At 52.7% G+C, this 22,387-nt stretch overlaps 1 protein-coding gene across 2 annotated transcripts; it reads right to left on the reverse strand.

Annotated features, from left to right (window-relative positions):
* Positions 1-1,128: 1,128 nt before the first annotated feature.
* On the reverse strand, positions 1,129-15,603 carry ITIH1 (inter-alpha-trypsin inhibitor heavy chain 1). Of its 2 annotated transcripts, none has more exons than XM_017862484.1 (22): positions 15,445-15,602; positions 15,163-15,183; positions 14,667-14,833; positions 14,128-14,232; positions 13,581-13,743; positions 12,794-12,907; positions 11,181-11,306; positions 10,979-11,095; positions 10,109-10,277; positions 9,895-10,020; positions 8,768-8,949; positions 8,018-8,203; positions 6,812-6,951; positions 6,160-6,314; positions 6,057-6,071; positions 5,647-5,667; positions 5,193-5,273; positions 4,880-4,993; positions 3,361-3,562; positions 2,267-2,439; positions 1,559-1,670; positions 1,129-1,409 (listed from the first exon to the last, which is right to left on the reverse strand). In XM_017862484.1, the coding sequence occupies exons 1-22, from the start codon at positions 15,559-15,561 to the stop codon at positions 1,280-1,282; spliced, it is 2,736 nt and encodes a 911-aa protein (XP_017717973.1). In that variant the 5' UTR covers positions 15,562-15,602; the 3' UTR covers positions 1,129-1,279. The 2 variants fall into 2 exon arrangements, with proteins under 2 accessions (XP_017717973.1, XP_017717974.1); XM_017862485.1 differs by having other exon boundaries at positions 1,158-1,409; positions 8,033-8,203; positions 15,445-15,603.
* Positions 15,604-22,387: the final 6,784 nt, after the last annotated feature.

Here is a 22,387-nt window from a genome sequence, read left to right on the forward strand (position 1 = left end):
ACCCTTACACCAGCCTCAGCAGGCACCAAGCTCGGGTCTGATGGAGTCCAAACCCAGCAGGTGCTGGTGCCTGGGTGTGGAGAGAAGAGCCCTCAGAGCTGCCATGGCTTCACTTCCTGGTTCCTGGGACGTTTTCAGTCCCGTGGCCGCTGGCACTGGGTGGCTGGCCCTGTTGCCCAATGGCTCCTCCTCACAGACCAGCAGCTGCCTGCAGAGCTTCTCCTGTCCTCTCTCATCTGGACCACTGCCCCATCCCCAAGTGCCTGGAGTTAGTTTGGGGAGAGGGACAACTCGAAATAGGGATTCTGGAGCCGCTCAAATGGCCTCAAGGGATGGCTGGGGACTTGGAGGAACCAGAGTTGTCATGCAGAGTTTAGAATTAGACAGAATCTAAGAGATCTTTGGGTTCACCCCCTTTCCATTCTATAGGAGAGGGAGATGAGGCTCCCATTGGGCAGGACTTGCCAAGCGTGACCCCAACAGCTGGCAGCTCACAGCTCTTCCTGGAGAACCCCAGGATACCTGGGAAGGTGGGCTGGCTGCCCCACAGCCTGCTGCTAGGGCCTCTGTGTTCCCAAGGCCTGGGGCAGCCTTTGAGCTCAGCATTGGTGTTATTGATCCAGGCCCTCAAAACCAGTCCTTGTTCTATCTGGTCCCTTGTGAGCCTCATTTGTAGTGGAAACTAGACAGAAACTAGCAGAGAAAAAGCAGAAAGCCTCTGGGAAGCAGTGGGTGGAGGCCTGTTCGCGTTCACACTCAGAGCTCTCTAAAGTGTGGCTCACCTCCCTACACCTGTGATGTTGCGTTTTGACTGCGCCCCAAGGCCAAGCCAAGGGAAGGACCCTGATGGGGTAATTCCAGGCATTTACGTGAGGAGATGGTAGCATGCCACTCCTGGCCCCCTGAAATCACAGCTTCTGGGCAGGGACTGTCTCTGCCTTTGGAAAATACCAGCCTGGCTGTCAGACGTTACAAACCTTCGGCAGGGAAATGGTGTGAGCTTTCTTCCCAGCCTCTGACCTGCTTCTCCTGTCCCTGGATCTGCTGTAACCCCTAAGTCCATCTGAGGGGCAGCATCTTGGGCTGCCTCCCTGCCATCCTCCCTCCCCAAAATCAGCCAGCTCAGGGTGGACATGGCCTCTCTTTAATGGAAGTCATGAGGTGCTTTGACACAAGGAACCAGCTTAGTTAAGGAAGTGCAGCCTCAGCAGCAGGTCAGGATGTCGTCTTCCTCCTCTGCCTTGGCCCCAGGGCAGGACAGGCATGCTGGCCAGAGGGCTCAGAAGATGTCGGAGATGATATAGTCAGTGTAGGCACCATCGATGAGTCCAGCCCCATTGTTGTGAATGAACCAGCAGGACACCTCGGCCCCATGCCGCGGGTCCTTGCTGTAGTCCTTTTGCAAACCCCTGTGCAGAGACAAGTCAGCTGGGGTCACCCTTCAGACTGGTAGGGCAGCACCTCCCCAGGAAGCCCACCCATGTGACACCTGGAGGAAGACCCGGAAGAACTGCAAAGTGGCCGAGGGCAGATGTGCGTGGCAGGCAGGCTCACCCACCTGGTGACCGTGAGCCGGCGGTTCTTCACCACCATCGTGGCATCTGGCTTTGTGGGGTCGGAGCCTGGGCGGATGTCAGACACTTCAAAACCAATGGGGTGGAAAAATTGCCCTAGAAAGGCACATTGGAGACAGTGGTTACTGTCTCGGGGACTTGCTCCTGCCCTACACTCAGCAGGTACCCACTGCGGGCTTAGAGCATTGCTTGACCTCTTTTTTTCCAGGGCTTGACTGTTTCTGCTAAAAGTCCCAGTACGAAAAGCTACCTTTGGTTCACTTGCTGTAGAGAAGAAGATACATTTCTAGGTGGTCCTACCTCCTGTCTTTTAAAACGGGATCTGTCTGGGGAGAGAGGTTTGAGGGACAGGTGCCCATAGAGAGCAGTGTCTGCAGAAAGGCCACACAGGAGCAGTGTGGTCAGTGACCCACCCTACTCACAAAGTCCCTGGGAACCCTCTGGGCCTTTCTTTTTGCGATCAGACCTCTGCCCTTCACTTGCTCCCAGGCTCACCTAAGCGTTTGTTTCACTGTGTGTTTGCTCACAGCCTCACCAAGACAGCCCCTCAGAAGGCTCTGCGCCTTTGAGGCCACACTGGAGGTGGGCCTGTCCTGGTGCCCAGGTATAGAGCTGACCGGTGGTCCAAGGTCCCACACGTTCTCTGGCTTCAACACCCTGCCCCACAGCCCTGCCAGCCTGGCCAGCCGTACCCAGCAGCCCATGCGTCCGGGCTGACATCCGATGACTGTCCAGCACATAGAAGCCCAGGAAGTCCTGGTGGATGGAACTCCCCTTCCACACTTGGTGCAAAACAACCTCAAAGGTGCCGCCGTCGTCCACAGATACCACCAGGTTCCTCTTCTTGTTGATGGTCACCACCACCCTGCAGAGCCAGGTGGCCGTGAGGGCAGGTGCGGCTGCACTGCATCCCTCTCCATTCAGCTGCCCTTGTCATCTGGGACCCAACCCTTATGACCACACCCCCACCCCATGGCCTTCATCCCCAGATGGCCGGCTGTTACCTGTTCCACACCCCTTCCACATGTTGCTATTGTGCATAGGGCCCTTGCAATGTGCCAGACCCTGTGCTAAGTCCTCTATGCAAACTGCATCATTCAGTTCTCACTCTGAGCCTGTGAAGTCTAAGGCTCAGAGAGGTTAAGTAACTTGCCCAAGGTGGCACAGCTGGTAAGCAGAGGAGCCAGGACTTGGACTTCAGGCTGTCTAATATCAGAGTCCGTGTTCTCTGACTCCCACTTGTCAGCTGTGACTTCCACAGCAGACTCTCCCCACCTCTTCCTATACCTCTGCTACCAGCATTGCTACCAGCATTGCTCTGGTGCTCAGCAGAGTTTGTTGAATGAATGAATGAGTAAAGGAAGGAAAAATCATGAGACAACGCAGACTAAGACAGATGCCAAATGAGAAGCCCAGAGAAATCTGGAGTTCAACAGAGGAAGAGAGCAGCAGGGCTGAGGGGAAGAGGTGGCCTCCTTGCTGGGCCTGGGAGGATGAGCTGGCTTTGTTTGGTGGAGACGTGGATGGCATTCAGAGCTAAGATGCGGTGGGAACACAGATGCCATGCAGCCCAGAGGACTGGATATGTCTGGACCCAGAGGACATATCCAGGAACCAAGGGAAATGGAGGACTGGGTGGCCCATGGAGACTGACATGTCTGCACAGGCCACATGGGCGTCACCCACAGACATGGCTCAGGGACGAGGGCCCTGCAGACTCAGACAGCAGCATCCTGGGCCCAGGCCACACCTCCCCCTGCTTCTTGCCCAGGCCCTGGCAGGTTACCCATCCTGCCGCAGCACAGCCTGGTCCCTCCAGGAAAACACAGGCCCACCAGAGCCGGGGTTCAGCGTAATGTTCTGAGGAGTCACTTCCAACTGAAAGGCCGTGGCAGGGTTTGCGAGTCCCAGCCGCCCGAAATACGTGCCGTCATGCTGCCCAGGGCTCCTGGCCTTGTTGCCAATGAGCTGCCCGTTCACTGAGAAGCCTGCAGTGGAGCAAGAGAGCATCCAGGTTGGGAAGGGGCCTGCCTGGCTTTGCTCAGCAGGATCGTGCCTCCTTCCTAAGAGGCCCCTACGCTCTGCCTGTGCCACTCCGTCTTTGAGAGTCTCCTGCCTCGGGGTCTCCAGGTCTGGTCCTACACACAGCACCACCTCTGCTTCCTCTCCACCCCTCCTGCCATGCCAAATATCCCATACTCAGCTTTTGATTCTGGGTCTTAACGGAGGTCTTGCCTCCCTGAGGACAGGACCCAGCCTGCTCCTTCTCTGGGGCCCCAGCCCCTAACACAGGGACAGGCTCCCATCGTGCTGGAAATGCATTGTGGAGACCTCTGTGAAGAGGTCTCCGCTGACCTGGGCAGCCACAGAGCCCCCTCCCTACTCTCACTCTGCCAACCTAGCACGTCTCATGCTCTGAAATGATCATCTTAGAATGTGTTCACCTGTTTGTCTTCCCCTTCCCTAAACTCTATGAAAGCAGGGACTATCTTGGCTCCCACTGTGTTCCCAGCCCCTCGCTGGTGCACAACAAACACTTGCAGATGGGCTGAGTGGCCAGGGAGGTAGGGGGACAGGAGGGAGCAGGGCTGAGATAAGGAGAGGGAACCATTCCCCATCACCAAGGCACTGCTGGGAGAGAGGCACTTAGAGGCTCTGCTCAGCCGTGCTTCATGGGGAAGGTGGGGCAGGACCTTGACATATTTGCAGGACCCAGTATGAAATAAAAAGGAAGGGCCCCTTGTTTAAAAAGTGTTAAGGGTTTCAAGGTGGCAACGGAAGAACATTAAACCGGCCGGGCACGGTGGCTCACACCTGTAATCCCAGCACTTTGGGAGGCTGAGGTGGGCAGATTACCTGAGGTCAGGAGTTTGAGACCAGCCAGGTCAACATGGTGAAACCCCATCTCTACTAAACATACAAAAATAAGTCAGTCACGGTGGCATGCACCTGTAGTCCCAGCTACTCAGGAGGCTGAGGCAAGAGAATCACTTGAACCCAGGAGGCAGAGGTTGCAGTGAGCAGAGATCACACCACTGTACTCCAGCCTGGGTGACAGAGCAAGACTGTCTCAAAAAAAAAAAAAAAAGTCCCTGTGTGCCTACTCCAGTCACATGCCCATGAAGCTGGCCCTGTGCAGATGCAGCCAGGAGGATGGGGTGGGAAGGCAGCAGGTACAGCCCAGCCAGGTAGATGGTGCTCAGGCAGGGGGCAGTGGAGGCCTTGGCCACAGCCCTGTTTGTGGCTGAATGTTGAGGGCAGAGGAGCCCTGGCCCTGTCTGGCAGAGGCGTGATGCCCGCCATACCTGTGTTGGGGTCCTGTACCAGACTCAGGATCACACCAGGCTCCTCGTTGATGTTGAAGCACAGAGCGTCCTCTTTCTGGGGCACGTGGATGATGAAGTGAGGGTCCGTGTCCACTGGGGGCACAGCATGGAATTCGTTAGATTGGACATCGGGCAGATGGGGCTGGTCAGGGGCTGGGGTTCAGCTAGGCAGGTCCCAGAAAGAGAGAGACACACAGAGAGAGAGAGAGAGAGAGAGAGAGAGAGAGAGAGAGAGAGTCAGGCAGGGTGGGTCCCAAACAAGGGTGTCCCTCAGACCCTTCCAAGGACTCACCGCCGGTCACTCGGTCTGGCAGCCGCTGGGTATTGGAGCTGGAACGAGTAGGAGGAGGCTGCAAGGCTGACAGCAGGAACGCTGATGGGAAGGGGAGTGGCATTTAGAAGCGGGGCAGCCAGGCCTTCCCTGGGGCTGCTGATCCCTCTGATGACTCTTTCCTCATTGGTGGGGTTAGCCTGAGGCCACCAAGCAGGGATGTCCACTCAACATCACATGCCCTTGACTGGCTCTCGGGACACGGGAACAGAAGCTTGGCCTGGCATGTTTAACTGGCCCCCTCTCTGTCTCCTCCCACAGGGACCTCAGGTTGGGGAGGCCAGGCTGTTCCGGGGTCTGTTCTAAGGATTCCCAGTGACAGGCAGTGAAGACAGCTAGAACGGAGGAAGAAAGCCAACTGGGTAATAATCAAGGAGGTGTAGAGATATGAATGGCCAGGATGGCTGCCACTTACTCCTCCTGGGTCCCAGCATCTCTGTAGAAGACAAAGACATATTATTGAAGGCAGTGTCACCCACGGCGCCCCACACGAAAGGCATGCAGCTCTGTTCACAACAGGCCTGGACCTAGCCCTCCCTCTGGGAGTCTCAGCCCTCCCCTGGGGTCCTGCCTTCTCACAGACATACGCTCACACCAAGAGGGGACCGGTGGAGGCTGCTGGGTGTTCAGCCTGCACAAAAGCTCACAAAGCGTGGCAGGGAGTTCACAGTGATGTGGAGAAGGGTGGCTCAGGGGACGGAAGAACGGGAAGGAGTGGAGTCGGGGAAGAAGAAGGATGGGGAGCTGCGTGCCTGGGGCCAGAGCACCTGCCACCTGCCCAGCCACCGAAGCCCAGAGCTGAAACTAATGCAATTTAAAACTCACCCAAAGGTGGAGAATCTGGAAGGGAGGGAAAGAGAAAGGAATTAAAGCCCCAGAGGTTTTTGGCCCACGGCCTCCCCTTCTGCAGACCCCTGCAAGCCTATACCCTCTGAGGGCTTGTCGATGATGGGCTTCAGGCCGTCCTGATCCGCCATGCCCCTGATGCTCATGGAGGTCAGCGGGGTCACAAACCCATAGTCTAGCGACATCCGCAGGGCCTGGGATGACAGGTTGGCCCTCTCCTCTCCATCCACCTTCATCCTGCATTCAAGACAGAGGCTGGCTCCAAGCCCTGACTTGCACGGCCCTCATCCTTTCACCTATCCATTCACTCAATCATTCATTCATTCATTCGACACATATGTATTAAGCCCCCATGGTATCCTGTGTAGTGGCTACGTCTTCAGGGGCCTCCAGATTTAATGATTTCTTACAGAGATCACTTGGAGATTTGGTGGGATTGAGGGGTATGCCTCAGAGATATGCAGAGCAGTTAATAGCTGTGAGATCCGGGTCAAGAGGTCTAACCTCCCTGAGCCTCCCTGTGCTGACTGAGGGTAAATAGCAGGCTGCCTTGTGCCCTGGTGGGCCCGCCCGGACTGTTGACTGACTGGTTGATATTAACTCAGTGAGCCAAGCAGAAGAGGAAAGTAAATCTGACCTACCTGCCTGAGAACCACCCCTCCTTTGCTCACCTGCAAAGGGTGAGGGGACTCTGGGTGGTCAGTGCCCATGTGGGGCAGCTGCAGGAGCCCTACCGCTTGGCCAGCAGTTCCTGGATGGTGAGGTAGGCCCAGAGGCGCTCGACGTGGTTCTCCAGCATGTGGCCACGCTCTCGGAGCAGTTTCTTCATCTCCTCCTCATCCACTAGGCAGGTTGTACTGAATTTTTGTCCCTCCTGAGAGTTGAGGTACAGAGAGGGGCGGTGCACCATGATGAGCACGGCCCCTGGCTAGTGCTCAGGGCTCTGAGGGGTCCATTTCATCTGGTCTCTGCAGCTTCGTCCTCAGCATCACCTGCTTTCCTGAGCCTGTTTGCCTCATCCTATTCGTTCATTCTTGCCAAGCACCCTCTGTGAGCCAGGCTTGGCCTGGACCCTAGGGATCCCATGGAATGGGAGAACTAGGCCCTGCCTTGTGGAGTTTCTCTGGGGGAGGCTAATAAGCACCCAGCTGTTTCCACTATGACCCACTCCAAATGCCCACCAAGTTCTAGGCAGGCTGCACCATTCAACTTGCCACGGCACACAAATGTGCCTCCTCCATCCAGCTACATTAACTGTGGCACCACTTCCCAAGGGCATCCTATGCACCAGCTGCTGCCTACGGGTATTATATGGATTATTCCATTTGCTCCACACAATGCTCTGGTACAGTATGGTACAGAAAAGGAAACTGAGGCCTAGAGAACTGGACCCTTTGCCCAAGGATGCCCAGCTGGTCAGGGTGGCACCAGAGTCCAGCTCAACTCTCCTTACTCAAAGCCTGAGTTCTGAACCTTCGACCACACTGTAGGGCATTGTCTGTGTTCTGGAGGGCAGGGTCCAGGTCTCACATGCCTGTCCCCACCACACACAGGTGCACATACACACATGCACTGCACCATGACACAAAACCTGGCACACAGTAGGTGTTCAGGAAACGGTTATCAAATGAGAAGGGAGAGGCTGGTTTCTTGTTCTCTTGCACCTTGGGATGAATGATGCGAAAAATAACAATTGGTCACTGGGGGCCAAGGGACTGCAACAGATCAAGGCCATATTGGCCCCATTCTAGCCAATCCAGCCCCCAGGATGCCTGTGTGGAGGGATGTTCAGGCCTGGGGTGTATGTGGCATGATGGGGGTGAGGGCACTACTCTGGGGAAAGAGAGGCCTCTGGGGGTTGGCAGGAATGGGGAACAGTGTGGGTTTGGAGCCTCTAGGGTGCTGCCTGGCCTCTCCACCCTCCATGGCCCACCATTTACCCCCTGGGCCCGCACATCAGCCTTGAAGCTGCTCTGTTTGTTGTCAGCAATGCGCCCGGCCACCACAATCTCTGAGCCTTCGTAGTACTGTTTGTGGCGGTTCTGGGTCAGGGCCAAGACAGCATCCTGGGGGTACTGCAAATCCACATCCACCAGCAGGGGTTTGGCTACCTGGCTGTAGAAACCCTGCAGGGATAGAGGTTGCAGCCTTAGAGCTGAGCATCCTGGGCCCCTGATGGGAAGCCTGCCCACAAAGTGGAGTGCTGGGAATTCCCAAGTTAGAGAAGAAATCTGAGGGTCCGAGAGGTCAAGTAGCTGGCTCGAGGTCATGCTGCTGATTTTTTTTTTTTTTTGAGACAGAGTCTCACTGTGTTGCCCAGGCTGGAGTGCAGTGGCATAATCTCAGCTCATTGCAACCTCCACCTCCTGGGCTCAAGCGATTCTCCTGCCTCAGCCTCTCAAGTAGCTGAGATTACAGGCACGCACCAACACACCCGGCTAATTTTTGTATTTTTAGTAGAGACGGGGTTTCACCATGTTGTCCAGGCTGGTCTCGAACTCCTGATCCACCCACCTCGGCCTCCCAAAGTGCTGGGATTACAGGCTTGAGCCACCACGCCTGGCCCATGCAGCTGATTTGACCTCTATGCCAGAGCTTTATCTGCTCATCTAGGCTGATGGGCAAATGGCCACCAAGGCTGGGCTCCCTATGGCATGCCATTGGAGGTACAGGGGGTTGTGAGGGGAGACCTGCAGCTGCTGGGTGGCATCACGGTCCTCGTAGATTCTCTGGGCCCGTCCGTTGTTCTCCATGGACATGACCTCCAGAAAGTTAAAGTCCACATTGTGGCCGAAACCCAGGTTGTAGAGCGGGAACCTGCCCCGGATGGCGTTGCGGACATTCTTGAGGATTTGGGAACGGTCTGTCACCCCTGCAGCCACACACCTGGGTAGTGACGGGATGCTGGCCCACAGGCATGTGGGGCATGAGGGGGCTCTGGGGAACACTCCCTGGGGCTCAAGCCTTCCATCTCAGAGCATCTCCAGTCTCCCGGGCGTCCTGAGACATCACCTCCTCCTTGCTCTCCTGGGAGACTGCAGCAGCTACCAACAGCTCCTCACAGACCCTGCCCATCTAGGTAGGTCCATCAGCAGCAAGTCTGATTCTGCTCGAAACCCTGCCATGGCTCCTTTGCCGTGGGACCCTGCTGACCTTCCCAACCTTGTTTCACCCCGTTCTGCACAGGCCCACAGTTCCCGGGCAGGCTATGCCAGTGCACACACCCCTTTTATGACTTAAGCTGCCCCTTCTGCCTGGGATTCCTTCCTGACACTCTCTCCTCTTTCTAGACTGAGCTCAGGAGTCACCTCCTCCAGGAGGCCCTCCCAGACATCCCCCTGGGTCAGGTGTCCCTTGTCTATGGTTCCACAGCCCCAAGCACCCTGTTCTTTCAGGGCCCTCAGTATCTACTCCTGGATCTCCCTCCCCGAGTAGGTCCTGGGCTCTTTGAGGGCAGAGATATGTCTTGTTCCCTTGGTATTTCAGTCCCTAGCCCCATGCTTAGCACACAGTAGGCAATAAATAAATAGTTCATTAAACCATAAACAGAAGCGTGGAATCCTGCCCATTCTCCAGGGACTCGTACAGACCTGTGTCATTTAGAAACATCTCCAATTTCTCAACTCACAGAACAGAGGTACACCATGGAGCTCCCACAGACTTTGTGGTCTGAATTGTGTTTTTAGACCAGTGCTTGACTTTGGTCTGAGCCTTTCTGCCCCCTGATGGCATCTCCAATGGTTGGGTTTCCAACTTCAGCTTGCATGTCTCAGGTGACAAGATCACCACCTCCCAAGGCAGCCCCCAAGGTGCTTACCCTCTGTGGGATCGCCGTCTGTCAACATGATGAGAATTGAGGCATGGTTGCTGAGTTCTGGGAGGCTTGCCTGAACTTGGTTCAAGATCTCAATTCCCCGGAGCAAACCTCCATTCAGGTTTGTGGCTGCAAAGAAGAGAAAGCAGACCAGTGTATGCCCTCATTCTGAAGGGACAGAGGTGACATCAAGGTGGCCTGAGACCCCCACCCTTACCCTCATCCAGGGAAAAGCGCTGCACAAAGTCTTTAGCCGCTTGTACGTTGGCCTCAGATGCTTGCACCAGTGAGCCCTTCCATGATTGCACTCGAGACCCAAAAAGAACCAGATCAAAGTAGTCTCCTGGCTGCAAGTCCCCCAGAATTTTAAGGAGTGCCTCCTTGGTCTGCAAGGACAGAACAGTCAGTAAACAGACAGGGCCTCAAGGTTGTCCCAGGACAGCACCTTCCATCAACTCCAATACCTGTTTCAGAGATCCACAGAGTGGACAAGCAGGAGGAGATAGGACAACCAGGTGACCCCGAGACAGGAGCATCCTGCCGGGCCTTGGGGTGGATGAGGGGGGTGGAGAAGGCAAAGGAACCCAGGATGGGGAAAATAAATGATCAGGAGTTCTGGAGGGGCAGGATTAAGAGAAAGGACCCCAGGAGTTGTGCTTCTAGAATACTCCTTGTCCAGCCATGTCTACTGCACCATGGAGAGAGCACTCCAAACCCTGTGGGTGGAGAGCTATTCCCTGCTATAAGATGCCTCCCCACGGACCACCATAATTACCCCCAGCACTTGTAGTGCATAGGTTTCCTCTTCTAAGCACTTCCCCAGGGGGTAACTCCATGACCCTGTGGACACCATTGTCAGTCCCATTTTTTGCCATTGAGGAGAGGTGAATGCACTTTCTCACAACTGCACAGTGAGGAAGTGATGCTGATTCTGGAGATGCTAACCACTGGGATTTCCTGTTAAATCACCCTGCCTCTGACCAGGAGGATAAATCCCAAACCAGACTCTGGCAGCAAAACTGGCATGCGGTGAGCAAAGGGGCTGCGGAAGCTTCTGCTGGGTGAGCTGTTTCAAGCTGCAGCCTACCTGCTTCACTTTCTGGCCTCTCATGGAGCCACTGATGTCAATCACAAAAACCACATTCTTGTTCATGTTTGTCAGGTTTTGGGGGGCGAAGAAGTGGGCAAAGTGGTTATTGGCCACCTGAAATAGAGGAGAACAAGTGAGGCCACTCTCACAGCACCCCTTGCCCATCCTCCAGGTGCTGAGCCAGAAGCTCAGGGCTTACCAGGAGGTCGCAGATCTTGTCTCGACTGACATCATAGGTCACCTTGAAATGCCCGTTCAGTAAGGATGTAGAGCATGTGGGGCAGGACTGCTGCTGGCTCACAGTGGGACGGAACAGCACGTGACCCTGGAACCGTCAAGAGTCTGAGCCATTACTGGTTTGTGTAACCACAAACAGGATGTTTGAAAAGACAACATAAGAAGGTGTGTGTGTGTGTGTGTGTGTGTGTGTGTGTGTGTGTTTGCATGGGTACAGAAACGAGTTCGGTGGGCCACTCACTCACTTAGCTGTCGAGAGCACACACCTGTAGGTGGTGGGAGAGATGACCCATTCCCTTGCTTATACTCTTCTGAATCATTGGGATTTTCTACAATGAACATCATCACTTTGGGTATATAAATAAGAACAAAATAACAGCAATGTGATAGCATGGGAGACATCTGTCAACTCAAACTGTTGACATCTGTCAACTCATGTATCAACACTACAATACTGTGCTGGGAAATAAAAGCTGCCCAGGTTGACAAAGAACAGAGACTGGAAGGAAGGGTCCAGGATGGAAGCTGAGGTCTGGTTGAAGTTGGTGATGTGCTTGGGGAAGCTAGTGATGGTTTTTATTCAATACTTTCTATATTCCTGGACTTCATACATTTTCTATAAAGAAATTTTGTTTGTTATGAAAGTAAGATAAGCTCATCAAAAGAAGCAGAAGCAAAAGAAGAAGAAGCAGCAGAGAAGAAGAAGAAGAGAAGCAGCAGTGAAGAAGAAGAAGAAGAAGAAGGAGAAGGAGAAGAGAGGAGGAGGGGAGGAGGAGGAGGAGGTGGAGGAAGAGGAGAGAAAGGAAGGAAGATAAAATAGAACCTTGAAAAATTCTTGGGAAGAGAAGAACCCATCCCTTTGTTCCCCCACAGAAAGCAAGCATGTTTGCTAACACTCTGAGGTGTCATATTTTGTTTAAAAGGAAGCCTCTCTAAACTGTAAGAAGCACTTCTTTTAAATGAACTGTGGTGCAGGCTCTACATAAGTGGGAACTAAAGGGTTTGTTCCCGGCTCGGGTTAGGGGCAAGTCAGGAAGCAGGGCACTGCCCATCCATACAACACACTCCTCCAGGAACCTGGGGTGGGGGCGAGCCAGGGGCTTCTGGGATTCCTGCAAATGGTGGCAAGCGACAAGTCGTTGGGTAGGCCAAAGGTCTTTCCAAACTTATGTTTCCAAGAAACCTGAAGCTTGGAGTCCTAACTACACCAGCACATGAGGTTTATTTATGTGCTAGATGTTTCCCCGAATGCTCTTCCATGGGCGTGAGGCAGGCAAAGAGGGCACTGAGGCCCAAGCAAGCCAGCGACTCACCCTGGACCATACAGCCAGTGTGTGGTGGAGCTGGAGCTGGCTTCTTCCCCACCTCAGCATGCAGGATTTTGCTAAATTGCCCTGAGAACCAGGATTGCTGAGTTCTCCTAGGCACCATTCACATGACACCAGCCTCTCTCATCCTGAGGGCAGACCACAGCCCCTGCCTGGTTTCTCGGCTAAGGCTGGACATTCCATAAGGGGTGGGCAGGCTGAGAAGTCCCCAAAGGGCCCACCACCACCCCTTTGCCATCCCATGTACCTTTTTTCCTGAGAAGGACTTCTTGATAGTTTGGGCTGCCAGTTCCTTGGGCAGGAAAGAGGCCTGGGCATCCAGCTTGCTGATCCCCTGGGGCTCGAAGATGTCCACATTGATCTGCACCATTGAAGCAAATTTTTTTTTTTTTTTTTTTTAAGATGGGATCTTGCTTTGTTGCCCAGGCTGGCCTCGAACTCCTGGGCTCAAGCCATCCCCTGCCTCAGCCTCCCTCGTAGCTGGGATTATGGGCTCACACCACACTGAAGCAAATTCTCTACCAGGACTCCCACTCACCAAGTCTCAGCCAAGAGCCAACATGTGTCCTGGCCACCTACTGTGTGCAGCACCCACCCAGCCCTGATCACAGGGCCTGGTACTCAGTAGGCACTCCAAAGATACTGACCAAATGAAGGTGTACATGCCTGCATCCCTCAACTCAGCCACTACTTAGGTGCCAGCAATAATTCCAGGCCCTCAGGCTGCATGGGACTTTCTGGTTTACAAAATTACCTGGACATTCAGTACTTCTTGTGATCCCTGTGGCGGTCCTGGGACCCACAGTAATCCCCCATTTAGCAGATGAGCAAATCGAAGCTCAGAGATAAAGAGGAAGTTAGAGAGTTCAGGGAGTTCCCTGCCCAAGAAGAGCGCATCAGAGCTCACCCTGAGGAGTTAATCCCTGTCCCTGTGTTCTCAGGCCTGGGTGACACATGGTGGGTGCTCAAGTAGTGTTGGGAGCCATGGTGACAGAGAGAGGGGCAGGAGCCCTGCCCTGGGACCTGTGATCTACCTCAAAATGATGCACCAGCTGCTTAGGCTTGACTTTGATGACAATTTCATACTGCTTAAGGTTTCTCTTCAGCACTTCCTCATAGGTCAGCTGAAACGTGACCTTGCTCTGGGGATTGACGGTGAGGTGGATGGTGAATTGCTCCATAGTTCTCCCCGAGGCCCTGGATGTGCCACCAGAGGCAACAGCAGATAGACAGAGGGTAAATGACATGTGGGTCCTTGTCACTTAATATGTGGCCCTCAGAATTTATTTCTCTTAGATGAGTGCTGCTCCCAGGTTTCCTTGGACCTCACAAATGTGTCAGCTGGCTGGTCAGGGTCAGGGCCCAAGATGGGGGGTCCACTTCTCCCAGTGGCAGATCTGGGAAAAGGGCAACTGCACAGCAGCCTGTTCAGTGCACTGTGCTGGCATCTGGGTTTGAGCTGTTTGCTCACCCTTCCATCATCCTGGGCTGTTCTCCACCAAAGCCACCTTGCAGCTGTCAGCTCTGTCCTGGCTGGGGAGGGCAACCCTAGAGATGAGACCAGCAGGGCCCAGAACTCACCTGACAAGGCCGGCATTCTCTCCTGAGATAGCTGCTTTCCGGTACTGCTTCCATGCAGTCACCTTGTCCTTTATGTCTCCAATAAATGCGTTTCCATCTGCCGTACTGCAGGGAGGGGAGGATACCCTCAGGAAAGATGAGCCTCCTGACCATACAGGTCCTGAGAGGGCCTGTCCATGTGAGCCCTTGGATAAGGACACCTCCTGACTGGCCTTCCACTGCCCATGGTGGAACTCAGGGGTCCATGGGCAATGAGGTGAGCAACCCAGGTCAGAGGCCAGTAAGAAGCCTCAGACGCTGACCTTGGCTCCTTGGTTTCTAGCCTGAAACATGCTGTAGGGGCCCCAGTTTGCCTCCAAGATGGGAGCCAAGCACAGATCTAAAGGGCTTCTTCCTCCTCTCAGAGCCAGGGCTGGTCTGTGGCCCTTCTAGAAGGAGGAGATGCTCTGCGCTATCTGGCCACTCCGATCCTTGTTCTTAGGCTGGGACTAGTAAGCGGCATCCCTGGGGGAGGGCATGGGAGTTGGGCAGGCACGCACATGGCAAAGTCACTGATGAAGGCTGTCTTGGGGATTTCCACGTCGAAGGCCACTTCCCTGGCTTCATTGGCAGTGTTGACCACTTGACTGGTGACAACATAGTGGGCAAAGCGAGAGGTGACTTTGCAGTTGACTTTCAAACTCCGGATGAACACGCCATCGACAGCCTAAAGTGAGACATGAAGGAGCTGTGGACCGAGACAGAGCCTCTGTCGGTGAGGTACTTCCTGTAGTATGGGGGCTTGGCACTCAGCTCCAGTGCATGGTGCCCAGATGCCGGAAGAACAGATCAGACCTCCCAGGAAGACCCCTGCTCTCTGGCTGAGACTGTGCTGTGGGGCATGAGGTGAGATGGGAACAAGTCCCCACATCTAGGACCCTGGAGAGTACCCCCTGCCTATGGCCCTGACAGAGGGGTCCACCCCTGAGGGGTTGGGAAAAGCAAGCCTGTAAAAAGGGCTCCGTCACAGACCCCTTTGCTAGGACTCTTACTCACGGTGTCCACAGCCTGTCGCTTCTGCAAAACAAAATCAGGGTCAAGTGTGAGAGGAAAACTCAGGAGACTGCGGCCTCAGTTCAGGGGTGGGAGTGGAATGTAGCCTGTGTCCTCTGCCCCTTAGCCTCACCTCCTTGGTGCTGCTAGGAGGTCACTGCTCCACTCAGAAGTGGTGGAGGTGGTGGGGGTGGCCCTGGCCCCTGGAGTGGGGGTCTTGTGTCCCGCCCGGGGCCTCATCCAGGTTCAGCAGCCTATTTCTGCCCTGTGGGTTTAGCCACATACCTCGCTGCTCTTGGACCTGCCTGTAGCCGAGCCCAGGGCAGGCATGGCCTGCAGGACGAGGAGAGACACCAGGTACACGCACAACAGCAGCCCCCGAAGCCCCATGGCACCATCCATGCTCTAAGGCTCCCGCTGCCCTGTCACCTCACTCAGACCAGTAATCAATACAGTGCTGGATAAACATGGATTAAACATTAGACAAGGTGCAGGCAAATATTAATGACAAAAACTGCAATGACTTTTGCACCAACCTAACACAATTTGAGGAATCAAAATTTGGCAGTGGAAGCTTTCTGCCTGGGGTGGGGTTCCCAGCTCTGGGCGGGGTAAACTCCTGATGGGGCTCCAGACCGTGTCCCTCTGTGTAAAACTGCACTTAGCCTAAGTGAACTGTGAGGACCCCCGGATGGCTCATCTCTTCCTCGGGCTGGCACAGGGCAGCACCAGTGACACGGTGACACGTCACAAGAAGCAACAGTTAAAAATGGATTTCTAAACTTCATTAGGCTTTACTTTTTTTTTTTGAGATGGAGTTTTGGTCTTGAGTGCTAGAGTGCAATGGCAGGATCTCGGCTCACTGCAACCTTTGCCTCCTGGGTTTGGGTCTAAAGTGATTCTCCTGCCCTGCAGCCTCCCAAGTAGCTGGGATTACAGGTGCACACGCATGCATTGGCCCAGCTAATTTTTGTAAATTTTAGTAGAGACAGGGTTTCACCCACATTTGGCCAGGCTGGTCTCGAAGCTCCTGACCCTCAGGTGACCTCTGCCCATCTCAGCCTCCCAAAGTGCTGGGATTAAAGCAGGAGTGAGCGCATTGGCACCTGGCGCAGGCCCCTTTACTTTGCAAAAATTCCTTTTTTTTTTCTTTTTTTTTTTGAGACCAGAGTCTTGCTCTGTCAGCCCAGGCTGGAAGTGCAGTGGCCGGATCTCCAGCTCACTGCGAGGCTCCCTGCCTCCTGGGTTTAGGCCGCCATTTCTCCGCTGCCCTCAGCCTCCCTGAGTAGCTGGGACTACAGGCGCCCCGCCACCCTCGCCTGCCTATTTTTTATATTTTTTAGTAAGAGGGGTTTCACCGCGTGTTAGCCCAAGGATGGTCTTCGGATCCTCCTGACCTTGTTGATCTGCCCGTCTGCGCCCTCTCCCAAAGTGCTGAGATTACAGGCCTTGAGACACCGCGCCTGGCCTTTTTTTTTTTAAAGACAGGGTCTCCCTCTGTCACAGAGGCTGAAGTGCAGTGGGCGATCTTGGTTCACTGCAGCCTCGACCTCCCAGACTCAACTGATCTACCCACCTCAGCCTTCTGAGTAACTGGGACCACAGGAATGTGGCACCACACCCAGCTGATCATTTTTATTTTCTGTTGAAACAGGGTTTCAGTCGGGCGAGGTGGCTCACACCTGTAATATCAGCACTTTGGGAGGCTGAGGCAGGCAGATCACTTGAGGCCAGGAGTTCCAGCCCAGCCTGGGCAACATGGTGAAACCCCATCTCTACCAACAACACAAAAATTAGCCAGGCATGGTGACATGCATCTGTGGTTCCAGCTACTCGGGGGGCTGAGGCAGGAGAATAGCTTGAGCCTGGGAAGTGGTGGTTGCAGTGAGGCGAGATTGTGCCACTGCACTCTAGCCTGGGTGGCAGAGTGAGACTGTCTCCAAAAATAAAGAAAGAAGAGAAAAGAAAAAATGAGAGAGAGAGAAAGAAAGAAGAAAGAAAGAAAGAAAGAAAGAAAGAAAGAAAGAAAGAAAGAAAGAAAGAAAGAAAGAAGGAAGGAAAGAGAAAGAAAGAGAAGGCGAAAGAAAGAAATGAAAGAGAAAGAAAGAAAGAAGGAAAGAAAGAGAAAGAAAGAAACAGGGTCTGACTTTGTTGCCTAGACTATTTCAAAATTCTTTCAGCATCAACACACTTTTCAGTCATGCTTTGGCCAGGGAGGCAGACACGGTGGCTTAGAAAGTGTGTGACATCCAGCCATGCTGGTGATTCTCACAGTGCTAACCTGGTATTAGCTCTGTCAGAGACAGTCTGGATGGTCGGGGTGAGGCGTGATGGGAGATCCACGCTTTAGGCCAGTTGTTTCACCTCTCTGGAGGTTCTTACCCAGATCTAGAAAGAACAGAAGTGAGCTTCCTTGTTCTTGCACCTGGGCAGGGAGGCCTGGCAGATAAAGGATAAAGGGGAGCTGAAGATGAATGACATGTTTTCATAATAGAGGACTCATTTGTGTCATGCATTCCTCTAAAGCCTTTATTGTGTAATTTTATCCTCACAACATTTCTGGGACACTGGTCCCATACCAAGCGACAGAATAGGGATTCAAACCAGGTGTCTCAGGCTCTGAAGCCCAAGCCCATCATGTAACGACAGAGAAGCAGACTTGAAGATCCTAGAGATAGGAGTTCCCAGAGACCCATCTTGCACCTGCAGTTTCTTATTTTTTATGGCCAAACCCACCCTGTTCCCCAAAAGCCACAGCATACTGGGCAGATAGGGCCCCTGGCCAATCCAGTCTGTGAGCTGGGCTGGGATGTGCTGGCTGCAGTGACCCTGAGAAGAGGAGGGGCCCAGAGCCCTCACTGATCTCTGTTTGCTTGTCCTGGACTTTGTCTTACAGAGCAGCTTCTGGGAAGAGTTTATTGTCCTTAGGCCAGGGTCACCTTCTGGCCTATCTTCTGGTGTTTGTGGGAGAGAAGCTAGATCAACATGACACTGTACATTTGAAGTTCTGCTTATTTCCTGTGCCAGTATCGACCGAGCCCTGCAGTGTGTTGGGCACTGGCACTGGGACGCCACCATACAGAAACTTGGGTGTCCTGCTGTGTTCAGTGAGCTGATGTCAGGGGAAAAGGGAATCAGACAAGTCAAAGGGAGCCGACTGAATTCCAGCGAGTGATGAGAAGCTGAAGAGGTAGAAATTTGGAGGGGCAGAGGCTCATCTCCCGCAGGGATTAGGAGAAGGTTCCTGGACGAGATGCCTCGAAAAAAGAGCAGTGCTTGGGAAGGGGAAGGTGGGAAGAGAGAGAGAAAAGCAGATGGGCAGGTGGGATGTATGCTGTGGGAATGTGGAGGTGTCTGGGATGGGAGCAGGAGCTGATGAAGAGGGTGGGGAAGGTGGCTGGGAAGGGGGTTGGGACCAGCTGGCGCAGAGGTCTGAAAGTGATTAGCCTTTTGGGTGGGAGATACTTAAGATATTTTGAGCAAGGATGTGATGAGTTCAAGCCTGGGCTGTTGGGAGATGGCTAGCACCAAGCCTGGTCCATGTCAAGTGCTAGAAGCATGTTTGCACAGGGGGAGGGTGGACAGGAGATGCAGTGAGCTAATTATGACCTGTGCCTGTCATGCTTCTCAGCATCATTTGTGTCTGAATTCATTTACTGCTCACAACTCCCCCCAAGAGACAGATATTATTGTTAATATTATCCTCATGGTACAGAGGAAGAGGAGAAATTGGCCTACCCTATGCATGTGGGAGATGGGGGCCAGGGTGGACAGAAAGCAGCTATGGTTGCTGCTGATTGAGAATGGGGAGGGTAACTGTGTTGCTGGTGCCGGCGGGACAGCACATGGGCCCAGACCTGCTCTGAGTTCCACCCCCACACAGCCAACTGTCTGCTTGATGTGCCCAGAGCCCCTCCATCTGGTGTGTCCAAACTGAACTCCTGACCTTTGTCTCCTCCTCCCAACAGACTGCTACTAAGCCAGGTCTTCCCCCTGTTGTCCACTCCAGTGAAGGCCACCGTTACCCAGCCGCCATCCAAGCCAGAAGGCTGGGTGGCATCTTGGGTGCCTCACTCTCCTTGACCACCTACCCTACCTCCCACCCTCTGAATATCCCTCTAATCCATTAACTTCTCTCCCCATCCCCAGTCACCACCTAGTTCAAGCCACCCTCATCCCTCATTTAGATGGCTGATCTCCTTCTTCCGCTCTGCTGCAGGCAGTAGTCAGAGTCACCATTTAGAAAGATCAGCCTGCTGCAGGACTTTCCCTGTCTCACACACCCTATCCTGAGTGGTATGGCCCCTGCTGACCCCTCTATGTCACCTAGCCCATGGCCCCCTCTGAGTCTCTCAGCTTCAACTGCAGAGACTTCTTTTAGATCCAGGTAGGCAGGTGTTTCTCCACTCATTTGTTCAGCAACCCGCAATTCCTTCATTTACACCTGCTGGGTTTAGGGTGTTGAAGCAGACAGGCCTGGCCCAGCCCTCAGGGAGTTCACACTGAGGTGTGGAGGTAAAGTCACAAAATGAGTCCATTGGGTCTTAGCACATGTTGCTCCTCTGCCTGAAAAAGTTTTTCTTTAAACTTCCACTCATGTGGTGCTTGCTTGGGGCAACCTCTCCTGGATGGCCAGGCTGGACCAGGCAGCTTTTCTGCACAGCACTGACCTCAGTTGGCAAGGGCAGCTTGTTAGTATGCATGTCCGTCTCCCCCTTCGACTGTAAGCCCCACAGGGACAGGCCCTTGTCTGTCTTGTTCATAGTTGTCCTCCAGGGCCAGGCTAGTAGACCCTTGTCTGTAGAATGAAATATATATATATATAAAATATAATTTTTTTTTTTTTGAGAAGGGGTCTCGCTCTGTTGCCCAGGCTGGAGTGCAGTGACACGATCATGGCTCAATGCAATCTCCGCCTCCCAGGTTCACGTGATTCTCATGCCTCAGTCTCCTGAGTAGCTGGGATTACAGGAGCAGTGTGCTACAATTTTTTATTGTGGTAAAATATACAGAACATAATATTTATTATTTAACTATTTTTAAGAATACAGTTCAGTGGCTTAAGTACATTCGTGTTGTGCAGCCATCACCACCATCCATCTCCAGGACTTTTTCATTTTCCCCAGCTAAAACTCTGCACCCATTAAACACTACCCACCAATTCCCTCCTCTCCCCAACCACTGGCAACCACCATTCTACTTTCTGAATCTGTGATTTTGACTATTACAGGTACCTTACATAAGTGAAATCATACTTTTGTCCTCTTGTGACTGCCTTATTTTGTTTAGCATAATGTCCTCAAGGGTCATCCATGTTGTAGCATGTCAGAACATCCTTCCTTTTTAAAAATTTATTTATTTTGAGACAGAGTCTCACTCTGTCACTCAGGCTGGAGTGTAGTGCCAGGATCATGGCTCACTGCAACCTCAACCTCTGGGGCTCAACTGATTCTCCCACCTCAGCCTCCCAGGTAGCTGGGACTACAGGCATGAGCCACCACACCCAGCTAATTTAAAAAATATTTTGTAGAGAAGGGGGTCTCACTGTGTTGCTTAGACTGGTTTCAAGTGATCTTCCCACCTTGGCCTCCCAAAGTGCTGGGATTAGGTGTGAGTCATAGTGTGCCGCCTCTATATTAAAAGGCTTACAATTACAAATCCTTCTTCTGTCCCTCTGAGATATATACCTATGTATTTCCCACATCCTAGGAATGTCTTTCTCAAGGACCTGAAATCCATTCCTTTGAAATGTAATCAGAAAGGTAGGGCTCATGTCTCCTAGTCTATGTGGGAGAATAGAATCCTGACTTCCCTGATTGCCAGCTAGCAGACACAGTTGGCCTAATCACATTTATGCTAACCAATCCTTTTAATTTTTCACTTCCCAGACTCTCAGTGAGCCCCTGCTTGCTCCCCTGCCTACTCCCTTATTCTTCCTTTGGAATGCCCAATCACCTCTGCACAAATGGAATGGAGTTCAGCTCTTTCCCCTACCACCAGTAGTTACTGAATAAAATCTATTTTCACTGTTTTAATGCCTGGCTTTGTTTATGTCTCGCTCTGTCACCCAGGCTGGAGTGCAGTGGCGTGATTTCGGCTCACTGCAAGCTCCGCCTCCTGGGTTCACGCCATTCTCCTGCCTCAGCCTCCTGAGTAGCTGGGACTACAGATGTGCGCCACCACGCCCGGCTAGTTTTTTGTATTTTTAGTAGAGATGGGGTTTCACCGTGTTAACCAGGATGGTCTCGATCTCCTGACCTCATGATCCGCCTGCCTTGACCTCCCAAAGTGCTGGGATTACAGGCATGAGCCACCACGCCCGGCCTGTTTATCTTTAATAATATCATTAACTAGAGTTCAATCTTTATTTATGGTTCTTTTTGTTTGGTTTTCTAGTGAAGATGAAATTTGCTTTGAGGAAAAATGTGCAAATATTAAATTTACCATTAGATAATTCTGACAAATCCATACACCCAAATCTCCTATCAAGATATAGATCAAGGATGAGGAGAAATTTGAACCCTTGTGGATTGCTGATGGGAATGTAAAATGGTTCAGCTTGCTGTGGAAAATGGTGTGGTGGTTTCTCAGTACATTAAACTAGAATTAGTATATGATCCAGCAATTTCACTTCTGAGTGTATATCCAAATGAATTAAAAAGAAAGCAGGGGATTCAAACAGATATTCGTACACCCATGTTTATAGCAGAATTATTCACAATAGTCAAAAGATGGAAGCTATCCGTGTCCATGACTGCATGAATGGATAAACAAATTGTGGTGTATATATATACACCACATATATATTATGGTGTATATTATTTGGAATATTATTTGGCCATAAAAAGGAAAGAGGCCAGGCACAATGGCACACACCTGTAATATTGGCATTTTGGGAGGCCAATGTGGGTGAACTGCTTGAGCCTCGGAGTTCAAGACCAGTCTGGGGAACTTAGTGAGACCCTGTCTCTGAAAAAAATAAAATAGAATTAGCCAGGCATGGAGGTGTGTGCCTGTAGCTGGGAGGATGGCTTGAGCCCAGGAGGTCTAAGCAGCAGTGAGCACCATTGCACCACTGCACTCCAACCTGGGTGACAGGGCCAGACCCTGTCTCAAAAAAAAAAAAAAAAAAAAAAAAAAAGAAGCACTCTAGGAAAGGGAGGTATTGGCTGGAACAAATGGTGAATTCTTTTGGCACCCCTGAGCTTTCTTGGGCATACATTTTAAA

This window comes from Rhinopithecus bieti, unplaced genomic scaffold (assembly GCF_001698545.2).
Source record: "Rhinopithecus bieti isolate Rb0 unplaced genomic scaffold, ASM169854v2 scaffold_64314, whole genome shotgun sequence".
NCBI classification, from domain to species: Eukaryota; Metazoa; Chordata; class Mammalia; order Primates; family Cercopithecidae; genus Rhinopithecus; species Rhinopithecus bieti.

Coding starts and splice junctions, on each gene's coding strand:
- ITIH1 (XM_017862484.1), bottom strand. CDS start 15,561: ATGGATGGTGCCATGGGGCTTCGGGGGCTGCTGTTGTGCGTGTACCTG. Junction 14,233..14,666: donor TTCATCAGTGACTTTGCCAT/GTGCGTGCCTGC, acceptor CCCTCCCTGCAG/TACGGCAGATGGAAACGCAT. Junction 2,440..3,360: donor GCTGTGCTGCGGCAGGATGG/GTAACCTGCCAG, acceptor CTGGCTCTGCAG/GGTGGTGGTGACCATCAACA.